General features: G+C 50.4%; 1 protein-coding gene across 3 annotated transcripts; it reads left to right on the top strand.

Annotated features, from left to right (window-relative positions):
• The first annotated feature begins 232 nt into the window (after positions 1-232).
• Positions 233-13,582, top strand: SDSL (serine dehydratase like). 3 transcript variants are annotated; one of them, XM_070386085.1, is made up of 10 exons: positions 233-369; positions 1,184-1,272; positions 1,451-1,588; positions 5,787-5,981; positions 6,269-6,308; positions 7,001-7,140; positions 8,648-8,736; positions 9,598-9,825; positions 11,792-11,916; positions 12,878-13,582. In XM_070386085.1, the coding sequence occupies exons 4-10, from the start codon at positions 5,808-5,810 to the stop codon at positions 13,069-13,071; spliced, it is 990 nt and encodes a 329-aa protein (XP_070242186.1). In that variant the 5' UTR covers positions 233-369; positions 1,184-1,272; positions 1,451-1,588; positions 5,787-5,807; the 3' UTR covers positions 13,072-13,582. The 3 variants fall into 3 exon arrangements, with proteins under 3 accessions (XP_070242186.1, XP_070242187.1, XP_005904802.2); XM_070386086.1 differs by lacking the exon at positions 233-369 and adding an exon at positions 718-732; XM_005904740.3 differs by lacking the exon at positions 233-369 and having other exon boundaries at positions 977-1,272.
• Positions 13,583-13,828: the final 246 nt, after the last annotated feature.

Consider the following 13,828-nt stretch of genomic DNA (forward strand, 5'->3'; position numbering starts at 1 on the left):
CACCTCAGGGCATAAATTAGGTTTTACCACCTCCGTGTCCCCAGTTCCCCTTCCAGGACAGGACATCTGACAAGGATGGCGTGTGCGTAGTGTGAGGAGGCAATGAAATTGCTAAAGTCCTTATCAAGAATCATGACCAAGCAGTTCTCTTTGACCCCAAGGGCCTGGGAGTTAATCATCAAATCCGGGCAGCTCAGCCACGTGCTTCCTGGACCTCACGTCCAGTCTGACATACAGGGGAATTGAGCCTTCCCGCCTCCCACCCACCACCCCATGGATGTGACCAGCTTAGAATCACCCAATGAGATGGCAACAGAGACAAGACAGAAATCTGATCGTGGCATTCCCCTGCCTAATGCAGTGCCCCAGGTGAGGTCCACACCCTGCCCTGGTAGGGGCATCCTGTGGGCTCTGGTCCCTGCCCGCCTCTCCAGCCCCAGACGGACTTCCTCTCCAGCCCTTGCCTTTTCGGTACCAGCCCTACTGCGCACATCTGTTCCTGGAACACCCCATTTTTTTTAGTTCTTTACTTTTGCTTTCTGTGTTCCTGCTCCTGGTTTCACTGAGTCTCCTCTTCCAGGAAGCCTTCCCAGCCTCCTGGGGCCAGGCGAAGCCCTGCTCTGGGCACCCACAGCCCTGGCCCTCCCCACTTCCTGCCAACGTCTGACAGCACTGATCACAACTGCTCTTCAGCGGTCCCCTGGGGCCTACTTATTTTGTTGGCTGCATCAGGTCTTAGCTGCATTATGCCAGATCTTTGGTTTCGGTCCAGGGCCTCTCTAACTGTGGCACACTGGCTCCAGAGCGCGCAGACTTAGTAGCTGCAATGAGGCGACTACTTACTTCCCTGATCAGGATCGAACCCACGTCCCCTGCATGGCAAGGCAGATTCTTAACCACTGGACCACCAGGGAAGTCCCCCTTTGGGGCTTCTTGAGGGCAGGGGACATGCTGTCTTGTTTGAGGCTAATGGTCCCAGGGCTTGATCTAGAGTCAGTGTCCGATAAATATTCTTGGAATGAATGAATTGATTGTCAGAGTTATTCATTTGAACAATAAATAATTGTTTGAGTCCCAATGTTGGGCATAAAATATCAGAGATGAGGAGGAACTTCAGAAGGAAACATGACTTTCTCATGTGACAGATAATAATTGTTTCTTTATCCTTGTTTTCTCTTCTCAGACCTAAGCTGACCTTGACGGTGGTCCAGGGGAAGTGGCTTGGCATTTGGGACAAGCACTGGATTGGGAGGTGTCTGTGTCACAGCAGAGGTGATCCAGAGGGAGGGGTAAAGGGTGACCCTTGCTGGCTGGGTGGCCTTGGCCAAGTGAATTCCCATTTCTGGGCCTCAGTTTTTTTTTTATCTGTAAAATGGGGCCAGGTCGTCACATGTCTGGGACAGCAAACTGAGAAGCAGTGAAGGCTGATCTTGTCCCCTTTTTCCTCCAGTGGAGAGCTATCCCTTTAACCACGAGGGGAGGGGCCAAGGCCACAGGAGGCTGCAGGGAGTTGGCACAGCTGGTGCCCAAGAAGGCTGGTGGGCAGCGGACTGGCCCTGAGCTGGTCTGAGAACTGTTGGGAAGGAAGGTAAGTGGGTCTGGCCCCAAGTAGGGCCCTGGGACTCTGCGTGCATTTGTGAATGTGAGTAGAGGTTTGTTTGGAAGGTTCTGGAGCCAAGTCCCAGCTCGTTGGACAGAAAGTGGGGGAGTGAGGCTGTCCGAAGTCCTTCCATAGGTTCAGCTCTGGGTGCCTGCGGCCTGTCTGACTTGCAGCAGAAGGCTGGGGGCCCAGGACCTTGAAGACTGGGGAGCCCACCCTGCTCCCAGGGTGGTGGGGCTGGGCATTGTGGCAACTAAGAGGTCGCTGAGGTTCCCAACCCTGGCGTCAAGGATTTGGCTGCAGAGTGTTGCGGGTGGCCTCTGGAGAAAAGCTGAAGGACAAAGGAGGTGGAAAAGGCAGTTAGCTGGTCTTTATCCAAATACATAGATGTAGCAGGTGCCCTCATGGGCCTCTGGGCTTGATAAGGCTGTTGGCAACTTGGGACTCATTCATTTAACTGATGCCTGCTGTTCTTTTCTGGGCAGTCTAACCAAGAGGGCTGGGGGGAGCCTGAGGACTGAACCAGCAGCATTTGCTTCTAAAGACAACCAGCGGTCAAGTGCTCAATGCTCACATCTTTCATCATCATAATAATGCTACTATAAAAGAGAAAGTGCAGCATGGCGGGGAAGGGCACAGATGCCAACTTGTACTGCCTGACTTGGAATCCTGGCCATGCCATTTCTAGCTGTGCGACCTTGGGCCAGTTATTAATACTTAACCTCTCTGAGCCTCAGTTTCATTGTCTATAAAGTGGAGTTAATAATTGAACCTATCTCAGGGTTGTTGTAATTATTATAAGGTGCTTGGCATAGTGCCCGACTCACAGTAATTCCCATATAACTATTAGCTGTTATTATGCGTGAGGCAGAGTTGATGTCTTTACTATTTAATATAAGGCCTCGCTTAATCCTCACAGTGGTCCTGTGATGCCCAAGTTCTTCTCCCAGTTTGTTGTGTGGTTAGTTCAGTCTCACTTTTTTAGGGCTCAGGTTCAAAAACATTTTTTTAAATTAACTTATTTATTTGGCTGCACCGGGTCTTAGTTGCAGCATGTGGGATCTTCATTATCCCCTGATAAGACTATAAAGTCCCCTCCAAGAGTAGATGTCTATCTTGTTCACCATGGTATCCCCAGTTCCTAGGTCCGGGCTTTGTAAACATTCTAGAGTAAGGATGAGCATATTAGCATCATTAGAAGATCCCAAGGAGATGACACCTCCAAAAGACTCAGCCAATTTCTGGCACATAATAGGGACTCAACAAAGAATATCTGTTATTATTATTGCGCTGGGCCGCTCAGTCATATCTGACTCTTTGTGACCCCATGGACTGTAGCCTGCCAGGCTCCTCTGTTCATGGGATTCTCCAGGCAAGAATACTGGAGTGGTTAAACCTGCACTCTAACCTGTGAGTTCGGATGTTATTATTCCCATTTTAGAAGGGAAAACAGGCACAGAGAGGTTGAGATACTTGCCTGTGTCACACAGCCAGGGCATCATAGCTAGTTTCTAACTTTACCCTCTGATTGACCTCAAAACACAAATTCTTGGGCTCTGGAACCAAGGTGAAGCCAGGGCTGGGTCTGCTGGTTGGGTGGCCCACAGGCTGCTCTCCCCCAGTGCCATGAATTTTCATGGATGGAGCTGGGTGGAAGTGTTTCAGGCTTTTCTCTGCCTGGGGAATCTCAGGGCCATCCCAGCAAGGACTCAGAGTCAAATCCAGGGATAAGAGACCTGGAACCCTCTGATGCGGGGATCCCAGCCCTGACTTAGTAAGTGTGGACTAGAAGCTTTGAGCTGGTGGTAGCTGATGGAGGTTGATGCGCTCCTCCTAGTGGCAAGTAGTGGAACTGCAAAGGGGCGGCCCAACGCTTTTCCCTCCCAAAGGAAAAACAAAAGGGACCCAGCGTTTGCTCCTTAAAAAACAAAACAAAACAAAACACAACAAAAAACCCTTCTACTTTCCCTCCCTTCTAATTTCCTCCCTCTCTGCTTCTTGCCCTTTCACACTGGTTCATTCACTCACTCACTCACTCACCTGCGTCTTAGCTTCAAATCTCCCAGCGGCTTCCCATAGCAAGTAGAAATAGAATAATATCCCAACGCCTCACTGTGGACTGGAACGCCCTCCCCAACATCCCTGCTCACCTCTCCTTGTTCAGTCCCTCGGTCTTGCCTGACTCTTTGTGACCCCTTGGACAGTAGCACGCCAGGCCTCCCTGTCCTCCATTATCTCCTAGAATTTGCTCAAACTCATGTCCATTGAGTCAGTGATGCCATCCAACCATCTCATCCTCTGCCGCTCCCTTCTCCTCCTGCCTTCAATCTTTCCCAGCATCAGGGTCTTTCTTCTCTAATGTGTCGGCTTTTTGCATCAGGTGGCCAAAGTATTGGAGCTTCAGCTTCAGCATCAGTCCTTCCAATGAATATTCAGGGCTGATTTCCTTTAAGATAAACTGGTTTGATCTCCTTGCAGTCCAAAGGATTTCTCAAGACTCTTTTCCAGCACCACAATTTAAAGCATCAGTGCTTTGGTGCTCAGCCTTCTTTAGGGTCCAGCTCTCACAAGACTAAGCACGTTTTTGCTTGCCTCATACTCTCACCTCTACCCAATCCCTTGTCTCATCAGCGCCAGGAACACTCCAAGTTCACCTCCCTCAAGCGGTGGTTCCATCTGCTGTTCCCTCTGCAGGAGTGCTTTTCCCTTGCTTGTCTCTCCTTGTTCATCTCAAAGTTTCCCCTTTGTTGTTGTTTAGTTGCTAAGTCGTGTCTGACTCTGCAACCCCATGGTCTGTAGCCCGCCAGGCTCCTCTGTCCATGGGATTTCCCAGGCAAGAATACTGGAGTGGGTTGCCATTTCCTTCTCCAGGGGATATTCCTGACCCAGGGATCGAACCCACGTCTCCTGCATTAGCTGGCGGATTCTTTACCACTGGCCACCAGGGAAGCCCTCCCGCTTTGAGAAGCTGCAGATCAAAAGGAAATTAAATTATCTCTCGACCAACCAAAATGCACAGCTCCCTTCTGCAACCCGATTCAAACTGTTAAAAACCTTAAACTGTCACGATCTGCAAAACCGACCATTAATCACATTTAGTGAGACGATTGGAATTTTGAACACTTAGCAGATATTTGATGATGTTAAGAAATGATTGTTAATATTTTTAGATGTGATAATGGTATTGTGATTACATTTTTAAAAATGAACATCACTGAGGTCTAATTTCCATGAAATAAAAATAGCTCACTCAAGGTTAGAATTTGAAGAGTTTGGACAAATTGTATACTGCTCTGAAACTGTGGCTACAATGTTTAAAAAGAGTTCTTTAATTTTATAGCTACATGCTGAAATATTTACAGATCAAATAATATGGGAGGAAAATATAATAATAAAGATAGAAAAAATAATAATACAGGAAGGGGGATGGGTACAGATATGGAACAAACAAGCCAGGCATGAGCTGATGTTGAAGCTGAGTGGCGGCTACATCAGATGTTTCTTGACACTTTTGCTGTGTTTAAATTTTCCATAGTACAAGTTTTTAATTTTTTTTTCCCCGAGGTATACGGGCTCTTTGTTCACCAACCAGTGGTAGAACCTGTGTCCCCTACATTGGAAGTGCAGAGTCCCACCAGGGAAGTCCCCCTTAATACAAATTTTTTTTTTAAAGTTTCTTTCCTGAGAGAGGGTCTTTCCTGACTACCCTCGATAAAATAGTACCTTCCCCACTAGCTCACTCCAGGTTGCAATTCTTTGATTCTGTCTCCCCAACTAAAACATGGGGCTGCCTCTGACCTGTCCACACCTGGTCCCGAAACCTGAAACTGCCTGGCAGACAGTAGGTGCTCAGGAATGTTTTTTTTTTTTTTGAATCAATGAATGATGACTGCATGAATTCTCCCAATCTCATTCATTCATCACCGCTATTGGCCACGTTCTCCATTCCTGCGCTGTAGCATCCACATTAACAGAAGAAAAGCACCCTTAGTACAAATCTCCTTGATCGGGATGGTCAGACTGAGGCCCAGAGAGGTGTAGATACTTGCCCGGAGCCTCACAGCTTGGCAGCCACCTGGAATGAAGGGAGCCAAGCCAAGGGGCTTCTCCCTCCCCCTCCCCGGTCCTAGTTAGAGGGACTCTGGGCTGGAGCCGGCTGGGCTGTGACGCTCGTGCCCTACTGCAGGCCCTCCAGGTGGTTGCCGAGATGAAGAGCCCTCTGGAGGAATGTGCCGAGGGTGAGCCCTTCCACATCGTCACGCCTCTGCTGGAGAGCTGGGCGCTGTCCCAGGTGGCTGGCATGCCTGTCTTCCTCAAGTATGAGAATGTGCAGCCGGCGGGCTCCTTCAAGATCCGCGGTATCGGGCATTTCTGCCAAGAGGTGAGGGCAGGAGGGGAGGAGTGAGGTTGTAGAGCTGGGAAGGGAGTGCTGTGGGCAGGATGAGGGATGGGGAGAGTTGGAGTATGATGTGGTATGCTGCGCTGCGCTTAGTCCCTCAGACTCTTTGCAACCCCATGGACTGTAGCCCGCCAGGCTCCTCTGTCCATAGAATTCTCCAAGCAAGAATACTGGAGTGGGATACGATGAGGAGCGTCTAACTCCATCCCCCCCAGGGCTCCAGGACACCTGCTCGGGTCAGCCCCTGCTCACGTTCCTTGTCTTCCTAGGTGGCCAAAAAGGGATGCAGACACCTGGTGTGTTCCTCAGGTGAGCCTGCCCCCTTTCTACTTCGTGAGGGTCCTTGGGGGCTGGGTGTGGTGGAGGAGGAGTTGGAGCTGCAGGAGGTGTCCAGGGCTTGGCCTCTTCTTAAAGGTCCAGTCTTATCAAGGTCATAGCAGACAGCTGCTTTGTATGTCCTGCTCCCTTCCCATCATTCAAGCCTCCTGGTAGAAAGTGATGGAAACCCAATTCATACAGGTTTAAATTACAGACTCCAAGAATCAAAGAATTCTTGGGATAATGGGTTTCAGGCACAGCTGGACCCAGGTGGTCTCCTCTGTATCTCTCCTTTTCTTGGTTTGCCTTCCCTTTACACTAACTCTTCTCTCATATAGACTGCCTGATGGCCATCGGGAGTTTTAGGCTTGCCTCCTACCATCCTGCCAACCGTAGTGAAAGGGGAGGACCCCCTCCCCGTGGTCTCCTCGATCTATGAACTGGTCTTTTACGCCCAGCTTGTATCATGCACTCGTCCCTGAATGAATCGTGGTTCAGGTGATTGAGTTCTCTGATTGGCTCCACCTAGATCACGTGTCCACCTCTGGGGCCAATGGGGGGAGCATATAAGCGTAGGGAAGGAGTGACTCCCAAAGGAAAATGGGAGGCGGGGCGGGCAGGAGAATAGTGTGTCAATAGACTAATGCAACTGCCCATAGCACCCTCTTCTACTGCCTCCGCAGGGGGTAATGCTGGCATCGCAGCTGCTTATGCCGCCCGGAAGCTGCGCATCCCAGCCACCATTGTGCTCCCCGAGGGCACCTCTGTGAAGGTGGTGAACAGGCTGCAGGGGGAGGGGGCCGAAGTTCAGCTGACTGGAAAGGTAAGGACCCCAAGAAGGACAAAGCAGCTGGAGGGGCTGTTCCTCCTTAACCCCTCCCTCGCCCCTGAGAGACTCTCTTTTTCCTTTTAGTGAACTATGCCTGGGACCTAGTCATCCCTTAGGATGGCTGAGCTCAGGGGTGAGTGAGACGTGATGTATATTAAGGGCTGAGATCTGTCGACTTGTTTCTCTCCACTTGGAGAAGGTTTCCTGTATGAACCCAGGAGAAACAGGAAGCTGGTGATTATCAGGATAGTATCTGTCTCCGTGTGTGTGTGTGTGTGTGTGTGTGTGTGTGTGTGCTCAGTCACGTCCAGCTCTTTGCAACCCTATGGACCGTAGCCCACCAGGCTCCTCTGTCCATGGAATTTTCCAGGCAAGAATACTGGAGCGGGTTGCCATTTCCTACTCCATCTCTCTCCCTTCCTCCTCACTAACCCTTGGTATTACTCACTATACATTTTTACCATTCAATAAGACAATAAAATGTAAAGATCACTATAGCATCATCCCCCACTCTGAGTCCACCTGATATGAAAGGATATCATCTGACAAGGACATCACTGGCTCACTTTGTTACCAAAGAAACAGACTTAACATATAACCCTTCTCCTTTCCTGGGAAGAAGGAAAAAAAAAGTCTATCCATCCATCTAGCCGGCTGTCATCCCTAGAAAACAGGTTTTATCTTTAATTAAGTAATAATTAACAATTAATTATTGGGCTTCCCTTGTGGCTCAGATGGTAAAGAAACTGCCTGCAATGTAGGAGACTCAGGTTTGATCCCTGGGTTGTGAAGATCCCTAGGAGAAGGAAATGACAACCCACTCCATTATTCTTGCCTAAAGAATTCCATGGACAGAGGACCCTGGTGGGCTATAGTTCTTGGGGTCTCAAACAGGCTTTGTCATTAATTAATTAATAATTGGTGGTGGTGGTTTAGTAGCTGAGTCATGTTCAACTCTTGCGATCCCTTGGCCTGTAGCCTGCCAGGCTCCTGTGTGCATGGGGATTCTCCAGGCAAGAATACCGGAGTGGGTTGCCATTTCCTTCTCCAGGGGATTTTCCCAACTCAGGAACTGAACCCAAGTCTCTTTCATTGCAGGCAGATTCTTTACAGAATGAGCTAGCAATTAATTAATTATTAAGGTTTTCCCCCACAACATGTGGGATTTTAGTTTCCTGACCAGGAATCGAACCCACACGCCCTGCACTGGGAGCTCGGAGTCCCCTCTTCCCAGCACCACAGGCTGGTGGGCTTCGTTCTTATCCAGCCTGGCAGCTGAACATGTCCCATCTGACTTGTGGGAATCACGTGGCATCCTTTTCTCCACGCGGAAGCTCTGCTGTTGTCCCAGGAGGCTGCTGGGTCCACACCAGCTCTGGTCTCACTCTTGGGGGTCTCCCCAGTCCATCAGGCCCTGGAGTCATCCAGGAGACCTCAGGCACTGCTCCAACCTCTGTAGCTGTCTAATTCCTGTCTTCTGAAGGTCTTGGTTTCTCTTTAGATCTGGGAAGAGGCCAATCTGAGGGCACAAGAGTTGGCCAAGAATGACGGCTGGGTGAACCTCCCTCCGTTTGACCACCCCTTGATATGGTAAGGCTGGTGTCCCTTCCCCTATGGAGCTCAGTGCTGGGAGACCCTCATTGAGTCAGGGTCCTCCACTGGACAGAAGGGAAAATTGAGCTCCAGAGAGGAGAAGAGGCTTGGAAGTCAGGCACACGGAGGTCCAGACCCCACCTCTGCCACTCCTGAGTTGTATGACCCTGCAAAGCATCTTAGCACCCTGTGCCTCAGTTTCCACATGTATAAGATTGAAATGCTAGGAATAAATCCCCTTGATTAAGTGTGTACTTTGGGACACATTTAATCCATTTAGTCTTCCCCAAGAGAGAGAAATTTTTTTATGCCCATTTCACAGGCGAGGAAACTGAGGCCTGGAGGGGTCAAGAAACTTGCCTGAGACCACACAGCTAGTAAGTGGTGGAGACCTCGGGTCCCAGACCCAGGACGTGAGTTGGCCTGATTCCAAGTGATACAGTGGTCTGCCCTTTCATTTTTGGCCATACCATTTGGCGTGCAGGATCTTAGTTCCCAGACCAGGAATCAAACCCATGGCTCTTACAGTGGAAGCGAGGAGTTTTAACTACTAGACCACCAGGGAATTCCCATGCTGGTCAGCTCTTAAGCAGACACACAAATGCTGCCTCTTTCCAAAGTTATGGGATGGATGAAATGGGTTGAGAAAGTGCCTGGGAGGCTGACGAAGGGGAGAAAGAATGAGTGAAGGAATGAACTGAGTGGATGGAAGCTGAGTGAACTAAGTGTGGCAGGGTCTCCCCTCCCCTTGCTGTGGATGGGGCGGGGGCTGGCACTGTGGAGGGTTGTGTCCCTGTGAGCCTTGGGGACCAGGCCCGCCCTCAGTCCTGCCAACTCTCCCACTCCCTCGTCCCACAGGGAAGGCCATGTGAGCCTGGTACGGGAGCTGAAGGCAGCGCTGGGAACCCCACCGGGTGCCCTGGTGCTGGCAGTCGGGGGCGGAGGTCTCCTGGCCGGGGTGTCAGCTGGTCTGGCAGAGGTGGGCTGGCAACACGTGCCCATAATCGCCATGGAGACCCAAGGGGCACACTGCTTCAACGCAGCCATCAAGGCAGGCAAGCTGGTGACGCTTCCCGGCATCACTAGGTAGGCGTGGGCTGGGGGCATTTGTGGGGTGCTGGGCTGTCCTGGGGCTTCTCAGTCCCAATTAGTGAGGGTGGGGGCTCTCAAGGGAGTCTCCTTTTATTTTTTTTAATTAAAAAAAATTTTTTTTGGCTGCACCACATGGTAAGCGGGATCTTATTTCCCTGACCAGGGATAGAACGTGTGCCTTCTGCAGTGGAAGTGCACTGCAATGCTAGTGAAGTCCTTAAGCATTTAATTATCTTTTAATTTTTATTTTCTTTTTTTGGGGCTGTGCCATACGGTATGCAGGACTTTAGTTCCCTGAGCAGGAATGGAACCCATGCCGCTTGCATTGGAAGGGCAGAGTCTTAACCACTGGATCACCAGGGAAGTCCCTCCATGGGGTCTCCTTAGTCCTGCATGACTGATCTGTAGGAATTTTTCATTCCCTACTTAAACCCATCAGCACGTTCCCTAGGCTCTCAGGCTGGAATCAGACCCCTCTGCACTCCACTCCAGCCACTGGCCTGTCTTCCTGTCCCTTAAATGGGCTGGGCACTTTCTGCCCTCCACGCTTTCGCACAGGCTGTGTCCTCTGCCCGGAAGTGCTGGGGTTCCATCTTCTTCTTCTGGTTGGTTTCTCTGCCCCAGAGAGAGTCTCCCCTCAACGCTGTTGTTGGAGGTTTTCCTCTCTCTCTCCCTCATCTTCCTACAGTGGGTATTTATTTCCTTATCCTTGTGTTTCCTTATTCACTGTTGTCTCTGCTCCCAGACTTGGTTCTGGATAAGAGCTATAACCATAATCGCGACTAACACTTTTATAGAACTCACTGTCTGGAAGGCTCTCTTCTAAGCACTGGAAATGCTTTAACTCATTCTCCACAACAACCTCGTGCACCAGCAATTCTTCTTCATCTTATTTTGGCCTTGCAGCATGTGGGATCTTAGTTGCCCAACCAGGAGCTGAACCCATGTCCCCTGCAGAGGAAGCTCAGATTCTTAACCACTGGATTGCCAGGGAAGTACCCCCAGCTATTATTATTATCTCCGTTTTTCAGATGAGGAAACTGAGGCTCAGAGAGGCAAAGTGACTTTCCCAAGGTCACACAGCTAGTTTAGAACCTAGGCTTGAAACCAGGCAGCCTGGCACCAGAGTCCATGCTGTGGGCCACTTAGGTCCCAGCGTCAGTTCTGATGAGCTCAGCAAAAGCTCTCCTGGCCCTGAAACACTGCCCAGCTCAGGAAAATACCAGCAGGTAGGCCATCCCAAGCACAGAGGTAAAGAGAATGGACTCTGGAGCCAGACTGCCTGACTTTGAATCCACATTCAGCTGTTGACTAGCTGTGTGTCCTTGAGCAAGTTGCTCAACCTCTCTGAACTTCAGTTTCCTGACCTATAAAATGGGACTCATACATTTCTAACTCCCAAGGGAGATTGTAAGACTTAAAACAGAAAATCCTGGGGACTTCCCTGGTGGCCCAGTGGTTACAACTCTGTGCTTCCACTCCAGGGGTGCAGATTCAATCCCGGGTCAGGGATCTAAGATTCCCATGTGCCAGGCTGTATGGTGCGACCGAAAAATAAAACAAACAAAAGACCCCCCATGAAAATTCATGCATCCAGCACCCTGTAAATAGTCAATAAATACAGCTATAGTATAGACACGATAAGTGGTTATGAATGAATACAATGAAAGAATCATTTTCTAGGCTTGGCTTTCTGGGGTCTATGCAAGAACAGCACAGTCATGGTTGTAGAGTCAGAGGGATATGTGCTCATCAGCCATTCATGGGACACATAATTTTTGAGTGCTTTCCCTGACTCAGGCACTGCTCTAGACTCTTAAAATGCTGAGTCCTGGGCCCACAGCAGGATGGGAGGGGTGCCTGGGGCTGGGGAGGGCTGGGGCTGTTCAGGGAGGAGACCTGATTCCCCAATTCTTCTCCACACCCCTGCCTTCCCTGCCCCAACGGCCTGCTCCTGCAGTCTAGCCAAGAGCCTGGGGGCCAGGACAGTGGCTGCACGGGCCCTGGAGTGTACAAAAGAGTTTAGGATCTTCTCTGAGGTGGTGGAGGATGCTGAAGCCGTGAGTGCTGTGCAGCGATTCCTGGGTGAGTGAGCAGTGCCCTCCACCTGGGCTTGGAAACCTACGAGGTCCGTGGACCCCTTGAAGAGAGTGTGTTTTCTCTTGTCCATATCCTCAGTGCCTATCACAGGGCTGGGTATATAGTAATCATGCAGTAAGTGTACACTGAGTGGATGGAAGGGGTAGGGGTGAAGAAGTGTGTCCTGTCTCTAGCCTCCAGATTTCTGTACATACTCTTCTTCCCTCTGGCTGCCCATCCTGGCCCTGCTGCCTGTTGGTTTCATGTAACTAAAGGGCTACTCAGCCCATCATGGCACCTCCTCCAGGAAGCCTCCTCTGATTTCCCACCCCCACCCTACTGGGGCTGAAGACTTCCTGTGCACCAGTCCACCATTCTTACAAGTGCCAGATGCTTATTCACCTGCATCACTAGACTGTGAACTCTATGAGGGTGGGGGTTGGTATGTCTTGCTCACTGTTGTGTTCCCCAGGGCCTGGCAGGGAGGGGGTGCTCAATAAATATTTGTTGAATGAATGGATGAATGTATGAGTGAGTGGAAAGGTGGATAATGAATAGGTAGATGGGTGGCTGGCTGGTTGGATGGATTGATGGGCAGTGGATTGACAAATGACATAGAAATGGATGGATGGATGGGTGGACACATTGATTAATGGATACATTGATGGATGGACAGTCAAATGATGGATGAATGGATGGATGGATGGATGATACAATGATGGATAGATACACTGATAGATGGACAGACAGACAGTCTAATGATGGATGGATGGAGGGATGAAAGGCAGATGGATGGAGGGATAGATGGTCAGATTGATGGATGGACAGAGGGTCAGACAAATGATAGGTTGTGAGATGGATGCCTGAATGGCTGGCTTCATGGAACTGCATTGCCCAGAGCCTGCTGAGCACTAACTGGTTTTCCCTCCCTTTCCTCCCCTCCACCCCAATCCCCTTCTCTGGGCAGATGATGAGCGAACACTGGTGGAGCCTGCCTGCGGGGCAGCCTTAGCTGCCATCTACTCAGGCCTCCTGGGGAAGCTCCAGGCTGAGGGCCACCTGTGCCCTTCCCCAGCCCCAGTCGTGGTCATCGTGTGCGGAGGCAACAGCATCGATAGTGGAGAGCTACAGGCTCTGAAAGCCCAGCTCGGCCAGGATTAAGGGCTCCTGGTTTGGGAGGGCTGGCTGGGTTCCAGCGATCCCCAAGAGGCTCCTGGACACCCATATAGCTGGTTGAGGGGCCTCTGGGCTCATGGAAGGCAGTAGAAGCCGCCCTGTGCTGCTGTGCTGGCAGCCTCCTGCAGGAAGCCCATCTGAACTTGTCCCTTTGGCTTCCCTGCAGCTCTGGCCAATAAACCCTTTCTGAGTTGAGTCTGTAACTCCAGCAGGTCCATTTTTTTTTTAACCTCTGTGGACTCAGGGAAGGCACACAGCAACCTTGATGTCAGTGCTCTGATAAAGTGACTCTTTTCATATCCTACAGCTTGGGCAATAAAGCCAAGAATTCAAAACTCGGGTTTCTAAGGGAATCTGGCCATGCTGACTTCCTTACCAGGCTTCCACTACCTAGGGGACCTACTCAGGAAGGGGAGGGAACATTCTGTCACTTCTCAGCCCTGGGTCAGTGAGGACAACTCCACCAATCTTTTTTAAAAAATATTTTATTCATTTATTTTTGGCTGCACTGTGTCTTCGTTGCTGTGCATGGGCTTCTCATTGCAGTGGCTTCTCTTGTTGAGGAGCGCGGGCTCTGGAGCCCGTGGGCTCATTAGTTGTAGCGCATGGGCTTAGTTGTCCCGAGGCATTTGGGATCTTAGTTCCCAGACCAGGATCGAACCCGTGTCCCCTGTATCGGCAGGTGGGTTCTTAACCACCGAACCACCAGAGAAGTCCCTTCATTAATCTTTACAAAATACTT

Source organism: Bos mutus, chromosome 17, assembly GCF_027580195.1.
Source record: "Bos mutus isolate GX-2022 chromosome 17, NWIPB_WYAK_1.1, whole genome shotgun sequence".
NCBI classification, from domain to species: Eukaryota; Metazoa; Chordata; class Mammalia; order Artiodactyla; family Bovidae; genus Bos; species Bos mutus.

What these genes read in the sequence shown, in the direction of transcription:
- SDSL (XM_070386085.1), top strand. Translation starts at nt 5,808, where the DNA reads ATGAAGAGCCCTCTGGAGGAATGTGCCGAGGGTGAGCCCTTCCACATC. An exon ending in AAGTTCAGCTGACTGGAAAG is followed by an intron (nt 7,141 to 8,647) that starts GTAAGGACCCCA and finishes GTTTCTCTTTAG; the next exon opens with ATCTGGGAAGAGGCCAATCT. An exon ending in TGCTGTGCAGCGATTCCTGG is followed by an intron (nt 11,917 to 12,877) that starts GTGAGTGAGCAG and finishes TTCTCTGGGCAG; the next exon opens with ATGATGAGCGAACACTGGTG.